We start from the raw sequence: 20,095 nt of genomic DNA, 5'->3' as shown, positions 1-20,095 counted from the left end.
GACCTGGAGCTCCCATTTACTTGGCTAGACCAGAAGCCAGAAAGCCCCAGCAATCAACTGTCTCCACTTCCCTCAGACCAGGGGAGCTGGGTCTGGTGGCTCACACCTCTAATCCCAACACTTGGGAGGCAGAAGCAGGCAGATCTCTGTGAGTTAGAAGCCAGACAAGGGATCCTCAGAGGCATCTTGCTGGCTCCATAATTGGACTCTGTACTTGTGGAATATCTCTTTTGATGGCACACCCAGTTATCACCCAAAGATATCACAGCCTTTGAATTCAGTGAATCATTCCAAAGAGCAAGAAGCTTCCCCCTACCCCTGGAAAGGTCTGTAAGCCTTGAAGATATGACTAGGATCCCAGCTTGGTGGTGCCTCCCAACACTTGGGATGTGGGAGCAGGAGCATCAAGGGTTCAAGGCAAGCCTCCACTTCAAAGTGAGTTTGTTGGCCAGTCTGAGCTTCATGAGACCCTATGGTAAAGGATGACAATGATGATAACCAAGACCTGTGAGATGGCACAGTGGTAAAAGCGCTTGCCATAAAATCTTGATGATTTAAAGTTGATCCCCGGGACCCACAAAATGGAAAGAGAAAAGACTCCATGATGTTTTGTTCTATGATCTCCACAAGAGCACTGTCTCAGTCTCTGCCTGTCTCTGTATATCTCTGTCTCTTTTACACACACACACACACACACACACACACACACACACAAACACACCCCAAAATAAAATAGAACAAAACAAAGCTGGAGAAATGGCTTAGTAGTTATCTTGCGGAAGACCAGAGTTCAGATCCCAGTACCCCATGTGTAATTCCAGTTCGGAGGGACCTGACACCCATTTCTGGCCTCCACGATATGTGCATATACATGCATGCAAGTGAGCACTCAAACACATAAAATTTTTAAAAATATTTTTTAAAACTAAAATTTAAAAAACAAAGAAAAAAAAGCTTCTAGCAAAACAAAATTGTAACCAGCGCGAAGTGAACTTTCCAACCTCCTCTCTGATTCCAGCCTCACCTGCCCCTTGAGGATGCTCTTCCGGTTCTGACCACGTGGAGCGCTATAAGCAGCACTCCCAGAATCCCCCACGGCAGTCCAGGGATGAATGGGAAGACACTCCCGTAGCGCGCGTGCGCACACTCGGGACCTCCTAGCCCCAAACGCAGGCGCGTGCGCACCGTACGCATAAATCCGACGGTGGGCGGCACCGTGCACATCCGTTCACCATGGAGGGCCAACCCGGGGAGCAGCGAGGTAGCCCGGGCCGCGCCGAGAGGCTGAGCGAGCGGATGCTGGACGAGTTCGTGGCGCTGCACGGTCCCGCGCTGCGCGCCTCGGGAGTCCCGGAGCGACTGTGGGGCCGCCTCCTGCACAAGCTAGAGCACGAGGTACGGGGCAGCGCTGGCTGCGAACTGGCTAAGCTAAGCGGACAAGTGGGGATCGCAGCTCAATGGGTCCAAATGGGAGCCACTTACAAGCTCAGGAATGGGGTGTCTCTGGAAATCATAGGAGACCGGCCGAGAGCTGTGCCAATTCCTGCAGGAACAGGGGGCCCTGCCAAGGATGAACTGGGATCTGCAAACTGACATGCACTTGGCTCTCGGCATCCCAGCACTTCGGCTGCGGTGTAGAGAGTAAGAGTTGCTTCCCATGGTTTGAGTCGCCGGTCACACCCTTTGTAGGTTCAGGAGAATAGAGGCCCGAGGAGACGCTAAAAGAGTGTGAAAGGTGGTCATCGTCTTTCACCTAAGCTGGGCCTCTGCGCGGCTTCTGCTTGAAAACGAAAACTGGACCGTGGGTTTAGGTGTTGAAGACAGAGCAGCTGCTGGCCTAGGCAAAGGGCCTTTTCCGAAGCTAGAGCTTGGTTTCACTTCAGGACACCACCTTCCAACTGAGACCCACCAGGACTTTAGGTGACTAGGAGAAGCCTAGAACTAGGAGTCCCCTGAGCCTTGCTATAGAACTAACTCTCTCTCTTTGATCCAGTTGCAACACTATATATGAGCCAGATATTTCCTTCTTAAAGCCTGTACATAGTACTATGGTGCAGCTCTGTGTAGAATGCTCACCCAGGCTTGAGGGGAGTGGGCTCCATCCCTAGCCTTATGGGTTGGGAAGGGAGGTGCGAAGTAGTCAATGGACTAGCGATACAATACAATGTAGATGGTCCTGAGAGGTGTCCTGAGGCTGTAGCTCCTAGTCAGCCCAGACAGCAGGGCAAAGTGAGTGTGATGACCTGTGTGGTATGTCGGGGTATTAAATGTTTCTTTCCACTTTCAGTATGGTTTCAGGCATTACCACATGGTAAATCGAGGCTCACTGTCAGAAGTACATCCTTACAGAATGGTACTTTGTATAACTGGGTTCCCTCTGCGTATGTGGTAGGGCCCTCCCCTGTTCAGCCACTTTTTGCAGACTTGCCTTAATCCTGAGCCAATGCTGAGGTAGAGTCCTGGGCCCCATCTGTTAGTGAAAGGACCGTTTTTTGTTTTTGTTTGTGTGGGAGGGGGTTGGAATATCCTGGTCCAACTCAGCCAGCCTCCCAGGGCACTCTGATTTGGAAAGCAGGGAGAAAGCAGGCACCTGGCTCCCTGGAGGGAAATGATGGCAGGAGGAAGGAACTTCATCATATGTCCTGTCGTTTCTCACTGAGGCTACTATGGCCTAGCCACGAACAGCTATCTCCCCCCTCATTCCCGCAGGCCCTTCTGAGCCATTCCAGACAAAGCTGAGTCACCACAGTGCCACCAAGCCCAGAAGGAGCCCTCAGCTCAGCCTCAGCAGGACGATGTACCTGCCTGCAGAGAGCCACCCTCCCCCACCAGGCAGTCAGCCCTGGTTCCTTACTTGATCAATCCCACAAAAGAGACACTCCCTCCCACTTGGAGGAACATCCACTGCCCATGCCTCCTTAGGGTTACAGCTAAACAGGGCAGGGCTGCCCCCTCCATACCCCAGCACAGGAAGATCTGGGGTGAAAAGCTAGAGGTTGTCGAACCAATTGATACTTGAGTTGTGGGTTCCAGCCCACAAGTCTTCAATGAGGGCAAGCCTCCCCAAGCCCAGGGCATCTTCAGGGATCAAAAGAGGACTTGGTTGAGACTGTCCTTGTTCTCCATTTAGAGCTCCCCTTAGTGATTGCCCTGCCAGTCTCCACTCTGGATTATAGTAATCTTCCTGTTCCCCACACTTTTTCATACATTGATTTATTTTGTATGTGTGAGCTCTGTATATATGTGTACGTGCATGCACACACGTGTGTATGTGGAAGTCAAAGGGCCATTTTCAGATCATCAAGCTGGGTCACAATCACCTTTACCCTGTGAGCCATCTCAGTGGCATCCCCCACCCTTGCCCCTGTGCCCTTCTTTCCTTCTCAGCCTATGGTTACTTCCCTCCACACTCTAGAACTTCAGGCCTGAATCTTTCCCCACGTGTTCCTTCCCGTAGCATAAAGAGTCGCCCCAGCAGAGAGCCCCTTCTCCTCTGGGCTCACAAAGCTTGTCTGCCTGAGCAGGCTGTGCCCAAAGTGGTCAGGATGTGAGGGACAAGCTCACTGTTGAGTCCCATTTCATCGGTTCTTGCAGCTGGCCTATAAAGTGGGCAATAAACCCTTTCACAAGTGAGGAAACTGGGGTCTAAGAAGTGTAATAGTGTGCCTGGCCTGTAAGAGCCTTTGCCATAGCCCAGGCCCCAGTCTGTGCCTTGCTTGTGTTAGTAATTTAAGCATCCCAACAGACCCAGTCTTTCCCACCATACAGATAGGGAAACTGAGTCACAGAGGGGTTGAGTTAACTTTTCCAGGATTACATATGTAAGATGTGGCAAAGCAAAGATCTCACAAGTGGGTCTCAGATTTCAAAGGTCCTCCCACCCCCACTTTCTCGCTTATGAAGGAAGGCCTGAGATGCCTTCATGATGGGAACTGGGAGAGCGTGGGAGAAGAGGCCAGTTGCATCTCCAGCTGTCCTTGACTCCCAATTGTTACTGGCCTGGGAAATCCAAGCCAAGCTCACATCCTACAGTTCCACTCTCCCTGGAGAGTTGCCTCAGCACCCTCAAGCCACACTTTCTGCTGCGCTAGTCTGGTGAGGTGCCTGTGGGCTGCTTCAGCTATCCTGTTATCAGAATAGCTCCCGTGAAAAGGAAGTCAGAGTACTCCCTGCCAACCATCATCCTGGTCCCCCACACATCTGCCTCCAAGGTACCAGAGCCATCCTCTACCTTTGGGGCCTCATTTCCCTTGTAAAGCAAGGGGTGTAGACTAAGAAAATTCTGCCATAGATATCTTGTGCCTTTTTCAAAGTGCTGTCCTATGGATGGTAGCATGGGAGAAGATGGCATAGATGACATCCTGGGAGGTCTCAGTTCTTCTGTCCCATATTGCTAAGGTGCTGTGTAGTAAATAGGGCTTGCTCCTTGGAGGTGACAGGGTTGAGGTGCAGTCTCCTACCCACACCCCTGATTCATTATGCTCTGGCCCTAGGTTTTCGATGCCGGGGACATGTTTGGGATAATGCAAGTGGAGGAGGTGGAGGAGGCTGAGGACGAGACTTCCAGGGAGGCTCAGAGGAAGCAGCCCAACCCTGGGAGCGAGCTGTGCTACAAGGTCATTGTGACCAGTGAGAGTGGCGTCCGGGCTGATGACCCCAACAGGTAGGACCCCATCTGGACATTAGTTTTTTTAAGTTCCTGACTTCATTTTGAGAGATTTCACCCAGACTCTTTCCCTGTGTCGTATGTGGCCAGTGATGTTCCCACAGGCTTTGGGGGAAGTGTGTGAACCTGTGCTGTTGACAGTGCTGGGATCATGCTGAATGCCCCTAGAAAGAACATCCTGGGAAACTCACCACAGGGTGCTCTAGCTCCTGGTTCTGCCGAGGACAAGCAGACTCAGGGGAAGACCTTGCATGAGGTTATCCAGTTAGCTAAAGATGTGGCTGCTGAACCCAGCTAAACCTAACTGAGCCTGGCTTTGCTGAGGGCCCTTGTCCCCTCTCCCCAAAGCCTGCTGACTCAATCCTGGGAAGGTTCCCAAAAAGCAGAAAGACCTAACCAAGCCTGGTGTTGCCCAGAGCCAAATCTAGAGTCAGGATTTCCCATCTCCCAGGGAACCGGGCCTGTGGACTACTCTACTAGAAGCCTTGTCACAACCTTAAGGAACTTCGTGAATTTTCCTTGGCATCTGGTGTCTTGTACCAAGCTTTAGTCTTCTCCTTCACTAGCCCCCAAGTGAGCTGTAAGGGCCACTCCACTGATGACAGAGTAGCACCCCCCACCTGGCACTCAGATCTGCCTACAAGTCACTTAGGTCCAGGACTACCCCCATAGCTGAAGCCTCACTCAGCCTAATGCTGTCCCACACCGCAGCACTAGGAAGTAGCTGGGGATGGACCACCACCCCCACAAACTTTGGAATCTGTCTTAGTCGGGCTTTCTACATTTTATGAAGTCCAAGATTTCTTTCCCAGGGAATGGCCCCTCCTACAATTAAAATATGTCTTCCCACATCCGTTGACATAATCAAGACAGCCTCTCACAAGCTACCCAGAGGCCTGTGTCCCAAGTAACTCTATATTATGTCAAGTTGACAGCTCTGGCCTTCACAGAGCACAAGTGTCCATTTCAGCCCCCTCTACTTTAAGGACCTTGTCTCTTTGAGTAGTCCACATTTGCCAGGCCCCAGTTCTCTGTCCTCTGTACCCACACCCACCTGGGTATGACTGTCACACTTCATGGTAACCCCATGTGCATACCTAGGAGGCATGGCTCTGTACCCCACACTGCATCATTTAGGAACAAACCAGCCTTTGAGGATATGCAAACAGACTGGGAGACTAAGGACATAGTAAAATATTCCTGGACTTGAGGTCTCCTTTCATTTTGTAGGGACTGTGTTCGGGAGAGGGGCCCAGTGAGGAGCTCCTTGTTCATTGGGTACCTGTATGTGTGGATTCCTCTAATCCGGCAAAGCTGGGGCCAGGGTTAGAAAGACAGGCCTGGTTGGGCGGTGGTGATGGCACACGCCTTTAATCCCAGAACTTGGGTGGCAGAGGCAGCTAGATTTCTGTGAGATGTTCCAGGACAGCCAGGACTACAGAGAGAAATCCTGTGTTGAAAAAAAGAGAAAAAAGGAAGGCAGGCCTGACCTCTCCCGTAGGAGGCTCTTGGTGCCCTTGGGTCTTGGGGTACACATGCATGCATGTGCATGTGCCGTGCTGTAGCTCTGTCACTTGCCTACTGCCACTCCCAGTATGTAGAGCCTTTGCTTATGTTGAATGTCTGCCAGTGCTAGATCTGCAGGGAGCAGGGTAGCAGCATGAACCTTCGCCTGTACCTGTAGCCAGTCTCTGACGTTTACCAGAGTGGCTGCAGTGAGCCCAACCACATTTGTTCCATGTGATGCTCATGTCCATCTGGGATTGGAAACGGGGACCTCCCGCTGTCTTCCTGTAGAGTTTGGAGGAGATCTTGCTCCCCAGAGCTACACTGAGGGGGTGGCAGAGCAGTGGCATTGGGCCAGGGCACCATAACTGAAAGCGGGTCTCAGTAGGGCTGGGTACCAGAGCCTGGGCCTTTTCTACATTCTGCTTCTAACCCCCCCTTTCCTTCTTTCCCTGACTGCTTAGTGCAGCAGTTCTCAACCTATATAGATCATGACACCTTTGGGTGCCGGGGCGGGGGTGGTGTGGTGAATGACCTTTTCACAGGGCTCATCTGAGACCATTAGAAAACACAGAAATCTGCATTATGATTCATAACTGTAGCAAAATTATAGTTAAGAAGTTGCAGTGAAAGTAATTTTATGGTTGGGGTCACCACAACATGAGGAGATGTGTTAAAGGGTTGCAGTATTAAGAAGGTTGAGAACCAAGCCTTAGTACTCACGTGAGGTTTGTACCTGCAGCATCTTCCTCATCGACCATGCTTGGACATGCCGTGTGGAGCATGCACGTAAACAGCTGCAGCAGGTACCGGGACTCTTGCACCGTATGGCTAACCTGATGGGCATCGAGTTCCATGGTGAGGTGCCCAGCCCAGAAGTTGTGGCTCTGGTGCTGGAGGAGATGTGGAAGTTCAACCAGACCTATCAGCTGGCCCACGGGGTGAGTAAATTCACTTTCTCCCAGGACTGGTAGGAGCCCTACTTGGTCCCTTGCCTTTACCAGAAGTATGCACTTCTGGTACATAAAGTACTAAAGCAAAGCAGTCGAGTTACAACTAAGTATGGAGGAACACCCCATTATTCCCAGTTCTTAAGGGAAGAGGCAGGTGAGACCCTGTGAGTTCAAGGCCAGCCTGGTCTAGCTAATTGTAGGCCAGCCAAGGCTACATACAAGACTTGGTACCTGGAACCAACCAAGGCTGGGGACTGAGGTACCTCTTCTGCTTTTGCACTTAAAGGACACAGGCCTCACTCAGTCCTCTAAAACTGAGCTCTGGTGACTCAGCTGCTGCTTCTAAACGTGTTGCCCTCCATGGCTCTCGCCACCTTTGATAGGAGAGCAGAACCCCTTGACATACCTTCAGGCCTTCATCCACCACCCTGTCACCCTTCCAGGCTCATCCTCCTGGCTCAAACCCCTCCCTGAAATCAGCTTGGGGAAAGCTATGCTTGTGTCTTACAGTCTGACTCCTTGAGTCTCCCCACTCCAGCATAGCACATGGGACTTGTTCCTGCCATTACTGTGCCTAGTACCTTGTTTCCACAGGCCTGGGCTGGTTAATGGGGTTGGAGGAACCTCCAAGCTCAGAAGTAGGCAGAAGTGAACAGTGGCTGATGTTGGGTGCACAGGTCGGGGAGAGAGAAGGTGGGTGGACATGTGGGCGAGGACTGTTGTATCCCACCCACAGACAGCCGAAGAAAAAGTACCAGTGTGGTACATCATGGATGAGTTTGGCTCGAGGATCCAGCATGCAGACGTGCCGAGCTTTGCCACCGCTCCCTTCTTCTATATGCCCCAGCAGGTGGCCTACACACTGCTGTGGCCCCTAAGGGACCTAGACACTGGCGGTAAGTCAGGTGCACACATACCCCAAAGGATGGGCCTTGGGCGGGCCTCCTGCCACCCCCACTGATGGGCATGCGTGTCTTGGCGCAGAGGAGGTGACCCGGGACTTTGCCTACGGAGAGGCAGACCCTCTGATCCGGAAATGCATGCTGCTGCCCTGGGCCCCTGCCGACATGCTGGACCTCAGCTCCTCTACGCCTGAGCCTCCTGCCAAGTACTATCAGGTGTGGCCCTGGGCCTAGTGTTTGGTGGTTTCTGGACTGTTCTCTATCCATTCACCAAATGTTGATGTCGGCTGGATTCCAGGCTCCAAACCAGCGACTGGGATGGGGGAATCATTTGGGGAACACCTTAGGGACAAGGGGCTTAATGCTCGCCTACCTGAGCCACACAGTTTGTCATATGACCTACCCAGGTAGCCTGGGTTTGGGAAGGGATGACCTATGCAGCAAGATCTGGCTGTACACATTACTCTCCCTTCTCATGTTGCTCCCTCACAGGGTACAGGAAGACACTAGTTGTTTCTTGGTATCCATGGTGATGGTTCACAGGACCACATGGATACTAAAATCTGTGGGTTCTCAGGTGTGTCACAGAATTGCCAGCACTGCCCCCAGAATCCTTATCGCTTCTGCATTGTTTGTAATTCTCCGTACAGTAGCAGTGCTCTGTAGACAGTCATGTGGTTTGGGAATGATGACACAGATATATGCACACATTGACTAGAGGACTTTTTCCCCAGAAAACACTTTTGACCTACTGTTGGTTGAATCTGAAGTAGTGGAGCCCACAGGCACTGAGGGTGGTCTGTATATAGTACATTTCACAACATAGTAGGCTCTCAAGGAATCCTTGCTGTCGCCGGGCAGCCTACAAGTAGGATCCTGTGGGTTCACTCAGAAATTCCTGGCTATGATGAGTCCATGCAGAGGTTCATCACAAATCAGGAACACAGCCCCTAGCAGCTAGAAAGATAGCTTAAGGCCTGGCTATGGTGAGTCCATGCAGAGGCCCAATACCAATCAGGAACACAATGCCTAGCAGCTAGAGAGAGCGCTTAAGTGGTAAAAAGTACTGGCCACTACTACAGTGGTCCTGTATTTGGTGCCCAGCACCCAGGTCAGACAGTTTCACACCATTTGTAGTTCAAGTTCCACGGTCTCCAACACCCTCCTCTGGCCTCTATGGGCACTACACATGTGTGATGCATGTGCAGGTAAACACTCCATGCACATAAAATTAAAAATCTTTGAGAGGGGGATGGGGCCGAAACTTGGCCCCTGCAAGAACCTCTCCCTTTTCCACCAATCTGTACACACAGGAACCTGTGCCTAGTGTTCATAGTTCTGTTGATGGTTCTATTGATGGTAAACACAGTGGGAAGTAGAAAGGTAGAGTTCAAAGCCAAGGAACCACAAGGAGTCAGCAGAGGCCAAAACCCTTGCCCTGCTGTGTCTGAGTCTACTCTGGCATGAAGACAGCTGATACCACTGAATGCCTGTGAGGGTTGAAGAAGGATTAAGCACATTAGCTTGGGTTGTAATGGAAGCTCTGTGAGTTGCTGATTAGCAGAGGCAGACCACAGTCATGGTCTCTTGGCACCTTGCTGAACCCAGCATGACAGAGGGATGCCATCCTGTATGTTGGGATTTCAGAGTTGGCTTCACAGTCTCCTAAGTGCTTGTATCCAGTTTGGTGAACATGGAATTGGATGCTATAAGTGAGGTGTGAGGATTAGGGAAGGATCCACCGGCCTCAGGCTGTCTGTCAGTGGACCATGAAGAATTGGCATGCTCCTTAGGAAGCTGCTGCAGACAGGAAAAAGAGGGCCAGGAGTTCAGACACTCCTTACTTGAAACCTTGTTTGCATAGGACCATGCTCCCAGGCTTCGATCTGGCCTTGTGATGACCTGTGCAGGTGACAAGTGACTCCAACAGCTTAGAACAGCAAATACTTATTGCCTCCTATAGTTTATGGGGGACAGGAACTGGAGACAGTGCTCAGCAAGTGCTTTTGGTTCAATGTTTCCTGGGCACACATACTGTCCCCCAAAGCTAAGGAGTGAGCCTTCCTGAAGCTGAGGTGTTCCTGTGTAGGACCTGGCGAGTCAAGCTGTCTGTCACAGGTGTCAGTCTGCCCACACAGGTGCCTCTCTGTGGGCTCCTGAGTGTTCCAAAGGCATGGCAGCTAGCTTCTCTTCCCAAGAATGATCCAGGAGCAAGAAGGAGGGAGTTGAGGGGCCTGTGATCTGGGCTCAGAAGCTCATTACAAGTAACTCCTTGGGTCTTGACATGGGTGGATTCTGCCTGTCAAGCGAGTGTCAGAGTATGTGGAAATGTTTTAAACTGTTAGCCAGCCTAGTCCAGAAGCCCTTGGGGGCTCCTTTCAGACCAAGTGGCCCCTCCCAGCACAGGTTTGGCGCCTTTCACCACCTGAGTCTGGAAGGAGCATGGAGAATGAGAACAATGTGCATGTTGTTTTTTGCCCAGCCTAGTCTCTTGTAGACTTGGGAGGCCTGACTGTAGAGCCTCAGGTCAAGTAATGGCGGGCTGCCACTCAGAGTAAGGATGTGAAGGGTGTGACCTGACCTGTAGGGCTGGGGAAGCTCTTACCTGCTGCCTTCTTTGAGGTCTGTTTCTGCCTCTGATTCTAGGCCATTTTGGAGGAAAACAAGGAGAAACTGCCGCTCACCATTAGCCCAGTGGCACGTCCCCAAGGCCACATCTTCAGGTACATAGCCCTTGTTCTCTGCTCTCACTGAGACTTTGCTTCAATCACTGCCATTCCCAGGTCCCAGAGCAAGTCAGTAGCCCAGACAGGCCTTGGAACCCAGGCATGTTGGTGATGGTACTGGCTATGGAGCTCTGAGGACCACTGAGGGAAGTGAGAGGGCAGGTGAGGTTGTCCTTGTCCAGAGAGGCAGCTGTTGATTTTGCCTTGAGAAGTTAGAATAAGCCAGGCACGGTGGCATATTCCTATAATCTCAACATGAGAGATGGAAGCAGGAGGATTACCACAACTTCCTGGCCTTGCTGAGCTACAGAGTGAAACCCTGTCTCAAAAAAGAAAAAGGTTGCCAGACAGTGGTGGTGCACGCCTTTAATCCCAGCACTCGGGAGGCAGAGGTAGTCAGGTCTCTGTGAGTTCAAGGCCAGCTTGGTCTACAGAGTGACTTCCAGGACAGCCAGGGCTGTCAAAGCCCCATGTCAAAGGGGGAAAAGGCACCCGTACTTTCAGGAGATCCTGTCCAAGGAGTCCGAGGGTATGAGCAGTGATGGGGAGAAGACACCACTGTACTTCATACCACAGGGCCTGGGTACAGAGCGAAGCCCACCTAGTGCTAACTGAACAGGGCCTCTGCCTTCCCGGGAGCCCTCTCTCCAGGCCCCCAATGCCATAACCATGGCTGCTTAAAGTTGGTTCATCTAGTGGACTCCATTCTGTCCACTTCTGCCAGGTCCTAGAGATGACCTCTCTCTACTGGGTCCTCCTTGCTTGAAGCCAGAGCCCTGGCCCAAGCAAAGGGGGTGTCCTGAGACACAGATCTGGCTGTGAACCCCACTCCTACCACACCTCTACCCTCTCTGGAATGGACTAGATGGGGACCCAGTCAGAGTCACCCTTGCAGCCATCCTTCACACTTGCTGTCCTGACTCGGGCTGGTTTACCTGCCTGGTTCCAGCCCCTTCTCAGAAAGCTAGTGCCTCACTTTGAGCCCTCCCACTGCAGCATCCTCCCCCAGCTGCCACCTACGTCACCCTTATACCCATGTCCTCTTTGCCTTCACACTCTGTTCTTCTGAAATACAGCCACCTGTGGGCCCCATCCTCACGTCTGTGCTGGGTTTGAAGTGTGGCATAAGACCTGTTCCCAGACACTTGTCTTAACAGCACACCCACAGGAGGCCTGAAGATTCAGGAGAGCCCTCTGGGGACACCAGCTCTCCTCACAGGCTAAGAGCAAGGGAGATTGGGAGGTTGGTGGCATCTGCCTAATGGCAGCAACTGAGGTGTTTCCAGGTTTTTTACCTCTTATTAAAGAGGTCAGTGAGAAAGCTTGGCCAGTAAAGACACCAGCTTCCATGTCTGTCAACCTAAAATCAGTTCTTGGGACCCAAATGGTGGAGGGCGAGAACCAACTCCCTATCACAGGTTGTTTTCTGACCTCTGTACATGCATAAATAAATAAATATAAGAAGGGAAGTTCACAGAGGTTATAGAGAGCAAGGAAACATTTAGAACAAAGTGAAAGTAGAGATTAGAAAGGAACATACTCTCAAGACTGATGGAGTGGGCCACAGACTAAAGAAACTCAAGGGTCCCAGTTGTTGTTTGGAGTTCAAGAGAAAGTTTCTAAGGGTATAACTTGGGTGGTTCTCCCTTTGTTTTGTTTGTTGGTTTTTTTGGTTTTGAGACAGGGTTTCTCTGTCTGACCCTGATTGTCCTAGAACGTGATCTATAGACCAAACTGGCCTTGAATTTAGAGACCTGCCTACCTCTGCCTCTGAGAGCTAGAATTAGAGATGTGGGCCACCACTGCCCGGCTTCTCCATTTTGACTAAGAGGCTTAGATTACTCTTTCCTCGATGTGCATGTCTGTTCCCATAATGCATCCAACCATGATTTACATGTTGCCAAATCATGCGTGGGCATACAGTAGTAAATGAAAGAGTCTACCTAAAAGTTGAGGAAAGTTTTGGCTTATTATCCATGTGCCCTAAACCCATTCAGGCCAGATTGACCCTCCCAGGATGTATTTTTGGATAGAAACTATCCAGGTTTGGTGTCATTACGGGGAAGAGAAATTTGCTCCATCAGCCATTGTTCAGAGTAGAGGGATGTAGCCAGGGCCAAGCCAAGTCCCAGGATGCTAAGCTCTTCCTGTGCTGGCCTGCCTCATAAGAAACCAGTGTCTATGGAATACCTAAGCCATCCTGTTGGCCTGATGGCAGATGTGAGGCAGGCTCTATGGTCTTATCTTCTATGGGGCCCTGGAGGCATACATCTGGGCAGGGGAAATGGGATTAGGCCCAGACTGCCAACACCAGGAATTCTCAGGGACTCGCTGACACAGAGCCAGGGTGGGCTAGAGCTCCCCCCTGCGGTTGGCCCACTGCTCACTCAGGTCTCTCCACAGGGTCCACTCCGACATGCAGCAGGTGCTCAGCCACCTCACCCACCCACGTTTCGTCTTCACTGAAAACGAGGCTGACGCCGACATCCTCTACCACTTCTCACACTTCAAGGACTACAGGTGGGTTCTTTCAGCCCACAGAGCCTCATACCTGGTGTCTCTGAGTGCCTGCCACCCTCCCCAGGACCTCAAGCCTTCCTCTTAACTCCCCACACCCCTCTTGGGGATACTAAGCTGACCTGTGAGTTGGCTGTACCCACCTCCACCCACAGGGCGCTCAGTCAGGAGAGGCCAGAGGTGCTACTCAACCAATTCCCCTGTGAGAACCTGCTGACCGTAAAGGACTGCCTGGCCTCCATCGCTCGCCGGGCTGGGGGTCCTGAGGGTCCCCCTTGGCTGCCCCGAACCTTCAACCTGCGCACTGAGCTGCCCCAGTTTGTCAGTTATTTTCAACACCGGGAGAGGCGGTAAGTCCACTAGACTCAAGATAGGACTGGCACTCCTGGGCGCTTCTGTTATAATGCTGCAGGTGTGCTCCTTCCTTATCCCCATCCTTAACCTACTGCCTCTCTTGTTGCTTCTGTGTAGGTAGGGGTGGAAGTGGGGAGTGCAGCTTCCACCCAATACCATTTCTTAGTTTCCAGAAAACTCCTGATTACTCCAGTGCTCTGTGACACCACTGGGTTTCCTGAGAGACGTTAGCTAGCCAGTCTGCCTCTAGATCTGTGGGACACATTGGCTAAAAAAGTAGATATGGCTCAACTAATTCCTCCCCCAGGGGTGAAGACAACCACTGGATCTGCAAGCCCTGGAACCTGGCACGCAGCCTGGACACTCACGTCACCAACAACCTGCACAGCATCATTCGGCACCGAGAGAGCACCCCCAAGGTGGGCTTACAGCTCCCCCTACCTAGGTATTCCAAGCACAGGCAGAGACACCAAAGAGTAGACCTCAGGACCTCTGGTTAGGTCCAAGATTGGAAGAGTCGGCTGTGACTCAGGGTCACCCAGCTTGTGGAGTTCAGAACACGCCAAGGCAGCTGATCACCCATGGAAACCCTGGGTCTGGTAGTGATCCTGTAGGGATGAGCCACCCAGTTACTGTGTGGGAGAGCTGCCTCAGACGCAAGGTTTTCCTGGGCCATGGCTACAATGGTTCATTTCACAGGCTGGAAGGAAATGAACTTTGTCATTGTGGGGACTTGAGGCAGTAGGTGAGAATGGATGGAATTATTGGTGAGAATTCCTTTTAAAACCTGGAAACTAGGGCTAAGAAGATGGCTCAGTGGGCATGAGAGCCGGAGATCAGTCCCTACAATCCATGGAGGGTAGGGGGGACTCAGAGTGCGGGAGTGCCCAGGTACTCTGTCCTGCCCAGGTGAGGTGGGAGCTATTGGCAAGTGCACATCTGTCCTTCAGGTTGTATCCAAGTACATTGAAAGTCCCGTCTTGTTCCTTCGAGAAGATGTGGGGAATGTCAAGTTTGACATCCGCTATGTTGTACTGCTACGCTCAGTGAAGCCACTGAGCTTGTTCGTGTATGACGTGTTCTGGCTACGCTTCTCCAATAGGTAAGCGGGACAGGCGAGGGCCAAGGTGCTGGGGGCAGGGTGGGGAAGGGGCTAGACAAGAAAACCCCTCCTTCACTATGCACCTGAAAGCTTGCGCTGGACTCCGTCCACCACATCAAGTAGCCCACAACTTCTCAAGTGTTCAGTGACTTCATTGCTATAACGAATGTGACACTCTGGTGAGCTGGACATTAACACAGAATCATGATGACGTATGTGGCTTGCAGTGAATCTTCACAGCACACTAGTGGTCTTGACTCCCACTTGGGCTGAGGGGCTGTCCCAGCCCACAGACAAGGGGAGCAATGTACTGTGCCCCAGCCAGCAGTATGGCTGCTCTCCAGGAAGCTTATCTGTCCACTTGTTTCACAGGCCTTTCGCACTCAATGACTTAGACGACTATGAGAAGCATTTCACCGTCATGAACTATGACCCGGATGTGGTGCTGAAGCAGGTAGGGCCTAGTGGGGCCCAAGAGCAAGTCTCGGTTCTGGCTATCACAGTCAGGTCCTGTGTCCTCTCAGGAAGTCTTTCGCACGGTGCTAAAGAACACCTGGAGTAGAAAATGGAGGAACAGGGTTTCCTGGTCCTGAGACTAGTCAGTGCAGTGAGATCTCCATGGGCTCTGCCACACAGTGGGCACAATGGGGGGACGGTGCCATATGCATGCCAAGGCTGAAGAGATTGGGGCAGACAGAGTAGGCAGATGTGCCTGGGACAGTAGGGTGTTGACACCAGGTCCTAACTCTGGGTATGGGGAAGAAAGGGAGATAGAGTGCTGGACTTGTTACATCTGGGACCTCTCTGACCTGGTGACTGGCTAAGGAGTGTAACCTCATAGCCCCTGACCCTGTCTGACAGGAGACCGGGAAACCCTGTACTGTACCTCACTCCCCTCCCTTCCTAGAATATGTGATTTTCTTTTGTAGGCACACCTTGATTCTTTTGTATTTATTTCCAGTTATTTGGGTTTTTTTTTTTTTTTTTTTTTTTTTTGGTGTTTTTGAGACAAGGTCTCATGTATCCTGGGCTGGCCTTGAACTCTCAGTTTCCCTGCCTCATGTGAGTCCTGGGTACGAGGCTGGTGGACTTCATAGTAACCAGGGTCTCACTGCAGATGGCTCTCAGAGGTGCCTCTGTGCCCTGCCCAAGCATCTTCTAAGTGGGTTTGTGAAAAAGGAGCTGCCACAGCAGAATGCCTGTGCTGACTCCACCCTAACTGGCCCTGTTGATTCTTGACCCTTTTGCTTTTGATTGGGTTGAAAGCCAGTACCCAGATTACCCATGAAGGCATTGTTGGAAGCCAGCCCTGGGGACCCTGGGCTCTTTACCTCTGCCTCATAATTGTGTTACCTGAGAAGCCCCTTGTGCAGGGACATGCTGGCTTATCCTCTGGGAGAAATCTGAGCCGCTTCATTCAGAAGTTTGGGGTGCAATCTTGGTCTAGCGATCTTGTCCTAGGGTGCTTGGGAAGGGGGACCCTAATGAATGGGGCTGGGCTCTGCTGCCAATGGGCTGAGCTGAGCTAGCTATGACAGCCGTGCCCGACAGCCTCTTGAGCCCCTGACCCTCTGTTCCTCGCTGGACTGCAGCAGCCCTGCAAAGTCAGTGACCTGAGCAGGGAGTGTCATCTTTTCATAGAAGAAGAAGAAGCTGGAGCTCAGAGTGGTTATTCTGCCTGCCTGGAGCCTAACCTCGGTCTCCTGGCCTCTTCTGTATCCTGTGGGCCAGAGCTGGACTGAATCCTGTCCTCTGAAACTGATGTCCTGCTTCAGTCTAGAGACAGCTGCAGCTCCGTAACTGGCTCTCATCTGTTGCAGGTGCACTATGATGAGTTCATCCCCCAGTTCGAGAAGCAGTACCCAGAGTTTCCTTGGAGTGGTGTCCAAGTGAGTCTTGGGCTCTGCCAGGCTGGGGCTGTGGAAACCACTCCCTTTCCTTATAGATAGAGGAATCACCCTCTCACTGAGGTAGAGATGGCAGGCTAAGACCATTTGGGCTTGTGTACTCTGGGTCTGTGTACAGTGCTTCTGGGAGCTCTTCAGAATGTTCCTCAGCAGGAGAGGGAATTTGGGGCATCCTGAGACAGCCCAAGAGCAATAGTCTCCACCAGCCCCAGAAATCCAAGCCCTTGGAGCCACAGGGAGTGGCAGGGGGCCTAGTTATAGAATAAGAAATCAGCAAATGTGCCCGAGATGGCTTGGTGATGAGTGCTTGTCTAGAGTGCATGACGCTCTGGGTCCCTTTCTTAATGCAAAGCAGAAATGGACTCCAGGAGTATGGGGACAGGCAGACATGGCCGTCTCACCAAGCCTAGAGACAAAGAATATAGGCAGGATGACCTGGATGATGGGGCTCAGGCAAGGACAGTGGGCTTTGTTAGTCCCAAAGTCAGGGTTGAGTCCACACTGTGATGGATCATTCTATGTCCCCAGGCTGAGATCTTCAAGGCCTTCACAGAACTGTTCCAAATGGCATGTGCCAAGCCACCGCCCATGGGCCTCTGCGACTACCCCTCATCTAGAGCTGTATATGCTGTTGACCTCATGCTCAAGTGGGATAGCCATCCAGATGGTAAGGGGGCTCCCCATGCCAAAACCTCCACCCATTCCACCTAAGCCCAGCCCTGCCAGCAGCACCCAGGAATGGGTGGGGTTTTGGTTTTATGTGTTTGAGAATTTTGCGTGCTTGCATGCACTGTGTGCATGCCTGGTATCCCCAGGGTCAGAGGATACAGGACCCCTGGATCGTGAGTTAAGAATGATTGTAAGCCACCATTCAGATTCTAGAAACTGAATCCAAGTCTTCTGCAAAAACATCAGATGCTCTTAACTGCTGAGCCATCTCTCCAGCCCCGTGGCTGTCTTTTCACGGAACAATTTCTCAGGTGGTCCAGCTTGGGTACCCTGGCCTGGTCCACTGAGAAAGGGAACACCTGCATCAGAGTGCAAGGGGAAGGTGGCAGACTGGGAACCCCGAGAACTCATAGGACAGGAGAGCTGGAGCCGCCCTCCCAGCCCTGCATGCTGCTCCCTCTGACCAAACTGGTCACTGAAGCTTGAAGCCATGTGCCCTCTCTGCCCTAAGTAATGAGGTTAGAGGCAGCTCAAGTCTTTCTTTGGGGAACAGGTGTCGAGCCAGGAAATCCATACTCTAAATCATACCCTGTACCCACACACTGAGAACTGGGGCCTAAGTCTGTGCCCCACATCACAGTCCCCATCCCACAGTTTTCCCAAGACAGATGTGTACCCTGCTTGCTTGCTGCCATCAGTCTTCCTACCTCTCGGTTTTGCCAACAGGAAAGCGGGTGATGCAGCCCCAGATCCTGGAGGTGAACTTTAACCCTGACTGTGAGCGAGCCTGCAGATACCACCCCACATTCTTTAATGATGTCTTCAGCACCTTGTTTCTGGACGAGACCAACGGCTGTCACGTCACCCGCATCATCTAGGTGCACAAAGCCCTCCTGCCTGTGCTCATAGCTGGTTCCCAAGTCCCAGCCTTCTCCCTCCTCCCCTCTCGTCCTCCCCCTCCCCTTGACCTAAGTTAAGCTCTGCCCTCCTGAGCCATGTTCCTGCGTCATATATAGGACATCAGGTCCATACCATGTGGCAGAGCTGAACAGTAAGTGGTGTCCCCAAGGGTGGGTACTACCCCAGACATTCTGCACACCTCCCAACACTCTCTGTCCTCTGAGGAGCCTCCAGCTCAGCCAAGGACTTTTACTCCTGGCATCCAGAGAGTTTGTACAGAGGAAGAGATGTTCTCCAGAAATAGGGTTCCCCAGGGTTTGGGAACCTTGTATCCAGCAGGGCCAGAGAGTTCTCCCCCAGAGTCTCTGTCCTTCTTTCCCATGGCTGGTGTTATCAGGGTGTCAGCACCCTGTGTTGTACCACCGGCCCCAGAACAGCCAGGGGAAGACATTTGCCAACCCAGCCTTATGCCTAGGCATCCTCCACCAGAGCCTTCCTTCACCAGCAAACCCCCCAGCCATGCCTGCCCTTGATGTTTCCCTTCTGGGAAGCTGGACTGTTAGAGCCCCATGGTCTCTGCTCTGCAAGCTGGCATCTCACTGGGTTGCACTGTCCTCTTGAAGTGCTCAGGGGACTCTGGGGTTGTGAGGCTCCCTGGCAGAGTCCAGGCAGAGGTGACAGTGGAAATGCCGAGGCTGCTAACATGGCTGTGGCTCTGAGGAGAGCTTCATGTGCAAGTCAGGCTGCCTCTTGCCAAGGCCTAGAGTCAAAATGTTGAGAGAGGGTGTGTGTGTGTGTGTGTGTGTGTGTGTGTGTTAACCTACAGAAAAAAAAATGTAAAATCTAGTTCTTAAATTTTGTTGCTGGAATGCTGGAATTTGAAGTCAGTTGTCATTGTTTCTGTAAGTGCCGGGTACCTGGCTCCAGCCCACTAGTAAGTGGGTCTGGTTAGAGTGGGTGGGACTGCTTCCAGGGTGATCTGCTGCTCAGGAGGGTGGAGCACGGTGGTGGCTGTTGTACTTTTGAAGATAAGACTGGATATGGTTCTTCCTGCCTATCTCTGAGCTACTAGTGAGCCTGATCATCCATGTTGGGTCTAGCCACTGCCAGGTGTAGGAGAGACACTTGTGGTTTTTGTCTCTGAAAAGCTGCTGGCCTCCCTGCCCTTTTATACTGCAATAAAATATGCCTCCTTTTCACCTGGTCTTTTCTCTTTGGGGCCTTAGAGGCCTGGGCTGGTATGGCAGGTCTGTTTCCCCACTGTATGGGCAGAACCCAACATGTCACCATGTGTGCTTTTGAGAAATGGGAGAAAACAGAGAAAGCCAGTAGACCTCCAAGCTCCCTAACCCAGTTTGACTTCTAGTGACAGTCCCAGTTCCAAGCTGTAGAAAAGCTGTGACCTGTGCTGTCTTCACTTCTGATCCTTTGGAGCTTTGGGGTTCATGGGTCCTGAGGCTTGGCCCCAACTGGTGGTCTTGGAAAATGGCATTTTTCTCTGTGTTGTCTACTTGTTCTGGGATGGGAATGAGAGGCCCAAACTTATGGATGTCCAGAGGGTATGGGGGCTAGTGAAGGACACAGGCCCTACTGAGTGGCACCACGATAAAATGCATAAGTCAGAGCTGTCCCAAGAATAAGACTGAGCCCAGATCCAATGGCACACTGCTTCTGAGAAGCCACCCTACAAGGCATCATCTGCCCTTAAGGGCAGAATGCTTGAGATGCCAGGACATTTGTTGAGCATTCTTACAGAGGTGGCATTGAATAGAGGACCAGCAATGTAACAGCACCTGCTGCCAAGCCTGAGGACCTCTCTAGGACCTACATGATGGAAAGAACCAACTCCCACAGGTTGTCTTCTGGCCTCCATGTGTATACCATGGTACATAT

The 20,095-nt window shown here is 51.8% G+C and overlaps 1 protein-coding gene across 1 annotated transcript; it reads left to right on the top strand.

The window, feature by feature from the left end:
* Positions 1-1,147: 1,147 nt before the first annotated feature.
* Positions 1,148-19,399, top strand: Ttll12 (tubulin tyrosine ligase like 12). The gene is made up of 14 exons (XM_051189515.1): positions 1,148-1,395; positions 4,494-4,663; positions 6,915-7,113; positions 7,862-8,021; positions 8,110-8,243; positions 10,674-10,750; positions 13,157-13,273; positions 13,426-13,620; positions 13,932-14,043; positions 14,575-14,726; positions 15,099-15,180; positions 16,547-16,615; positions 17,162-17,300; positions 18,029-19,399. Exons 1-14 carry the CDS (start codon positions 1,234-1,236, stop codon positions 18,178-18,180), a joined length of 1,920 nt encoding a protein of 639 aa, XP_051045472.1. The 5' UTR covers positions 1,148-1,233; the 3' UTR covers positions 18,181-19,399.
* Positions 19,400-20,095: the final 696 nt, after the last annotated feature.

The sequence above is a fragment of the Phodopus roborovskii genome, unplaced genomic scaffold (assembly GCF_943737965.1).
Source record: "Phodopus roborovskii unplaced genomic scaffold, PHOROB, whole genome shotgun sequence".
NCBI classification, from domain to species: domain Eukaryota; kingdom Metazoa; phylum Chordata; class Mammalia; order Rodentia; family Cricetidae; genus Phodopus; species Phodopus roborovskii.
The sequence above is the reverse complement of the archived record's forward strand: the minus strand, read 5'-3'. Positions and strand labels throughout refer to the sequence as shown.

Coding starts and splice junctions, on each gene's coding strand:
- Ttll12 (XM_051189515.1), top strand. CDS start 1,234: ATGGAGGGCCAACCCGGGGAGCAGCGAGGTAGCCCGGGCCGCGCCGAG. Junction 10,751..13,156: donor CCCCAAGGCCACATCTTCAG/GTACATAGCCCT, acceptor GTCTCTCCACAG/GGTCCACTCCGACATGCAGC. Junction 17,301..18,028: donor GTGGGATAGCCATCCAGATG/GTAAGGGGGCTC, acceptor TTTTGCCAACAG/GAAAGCGGGTGATGCAGCCC.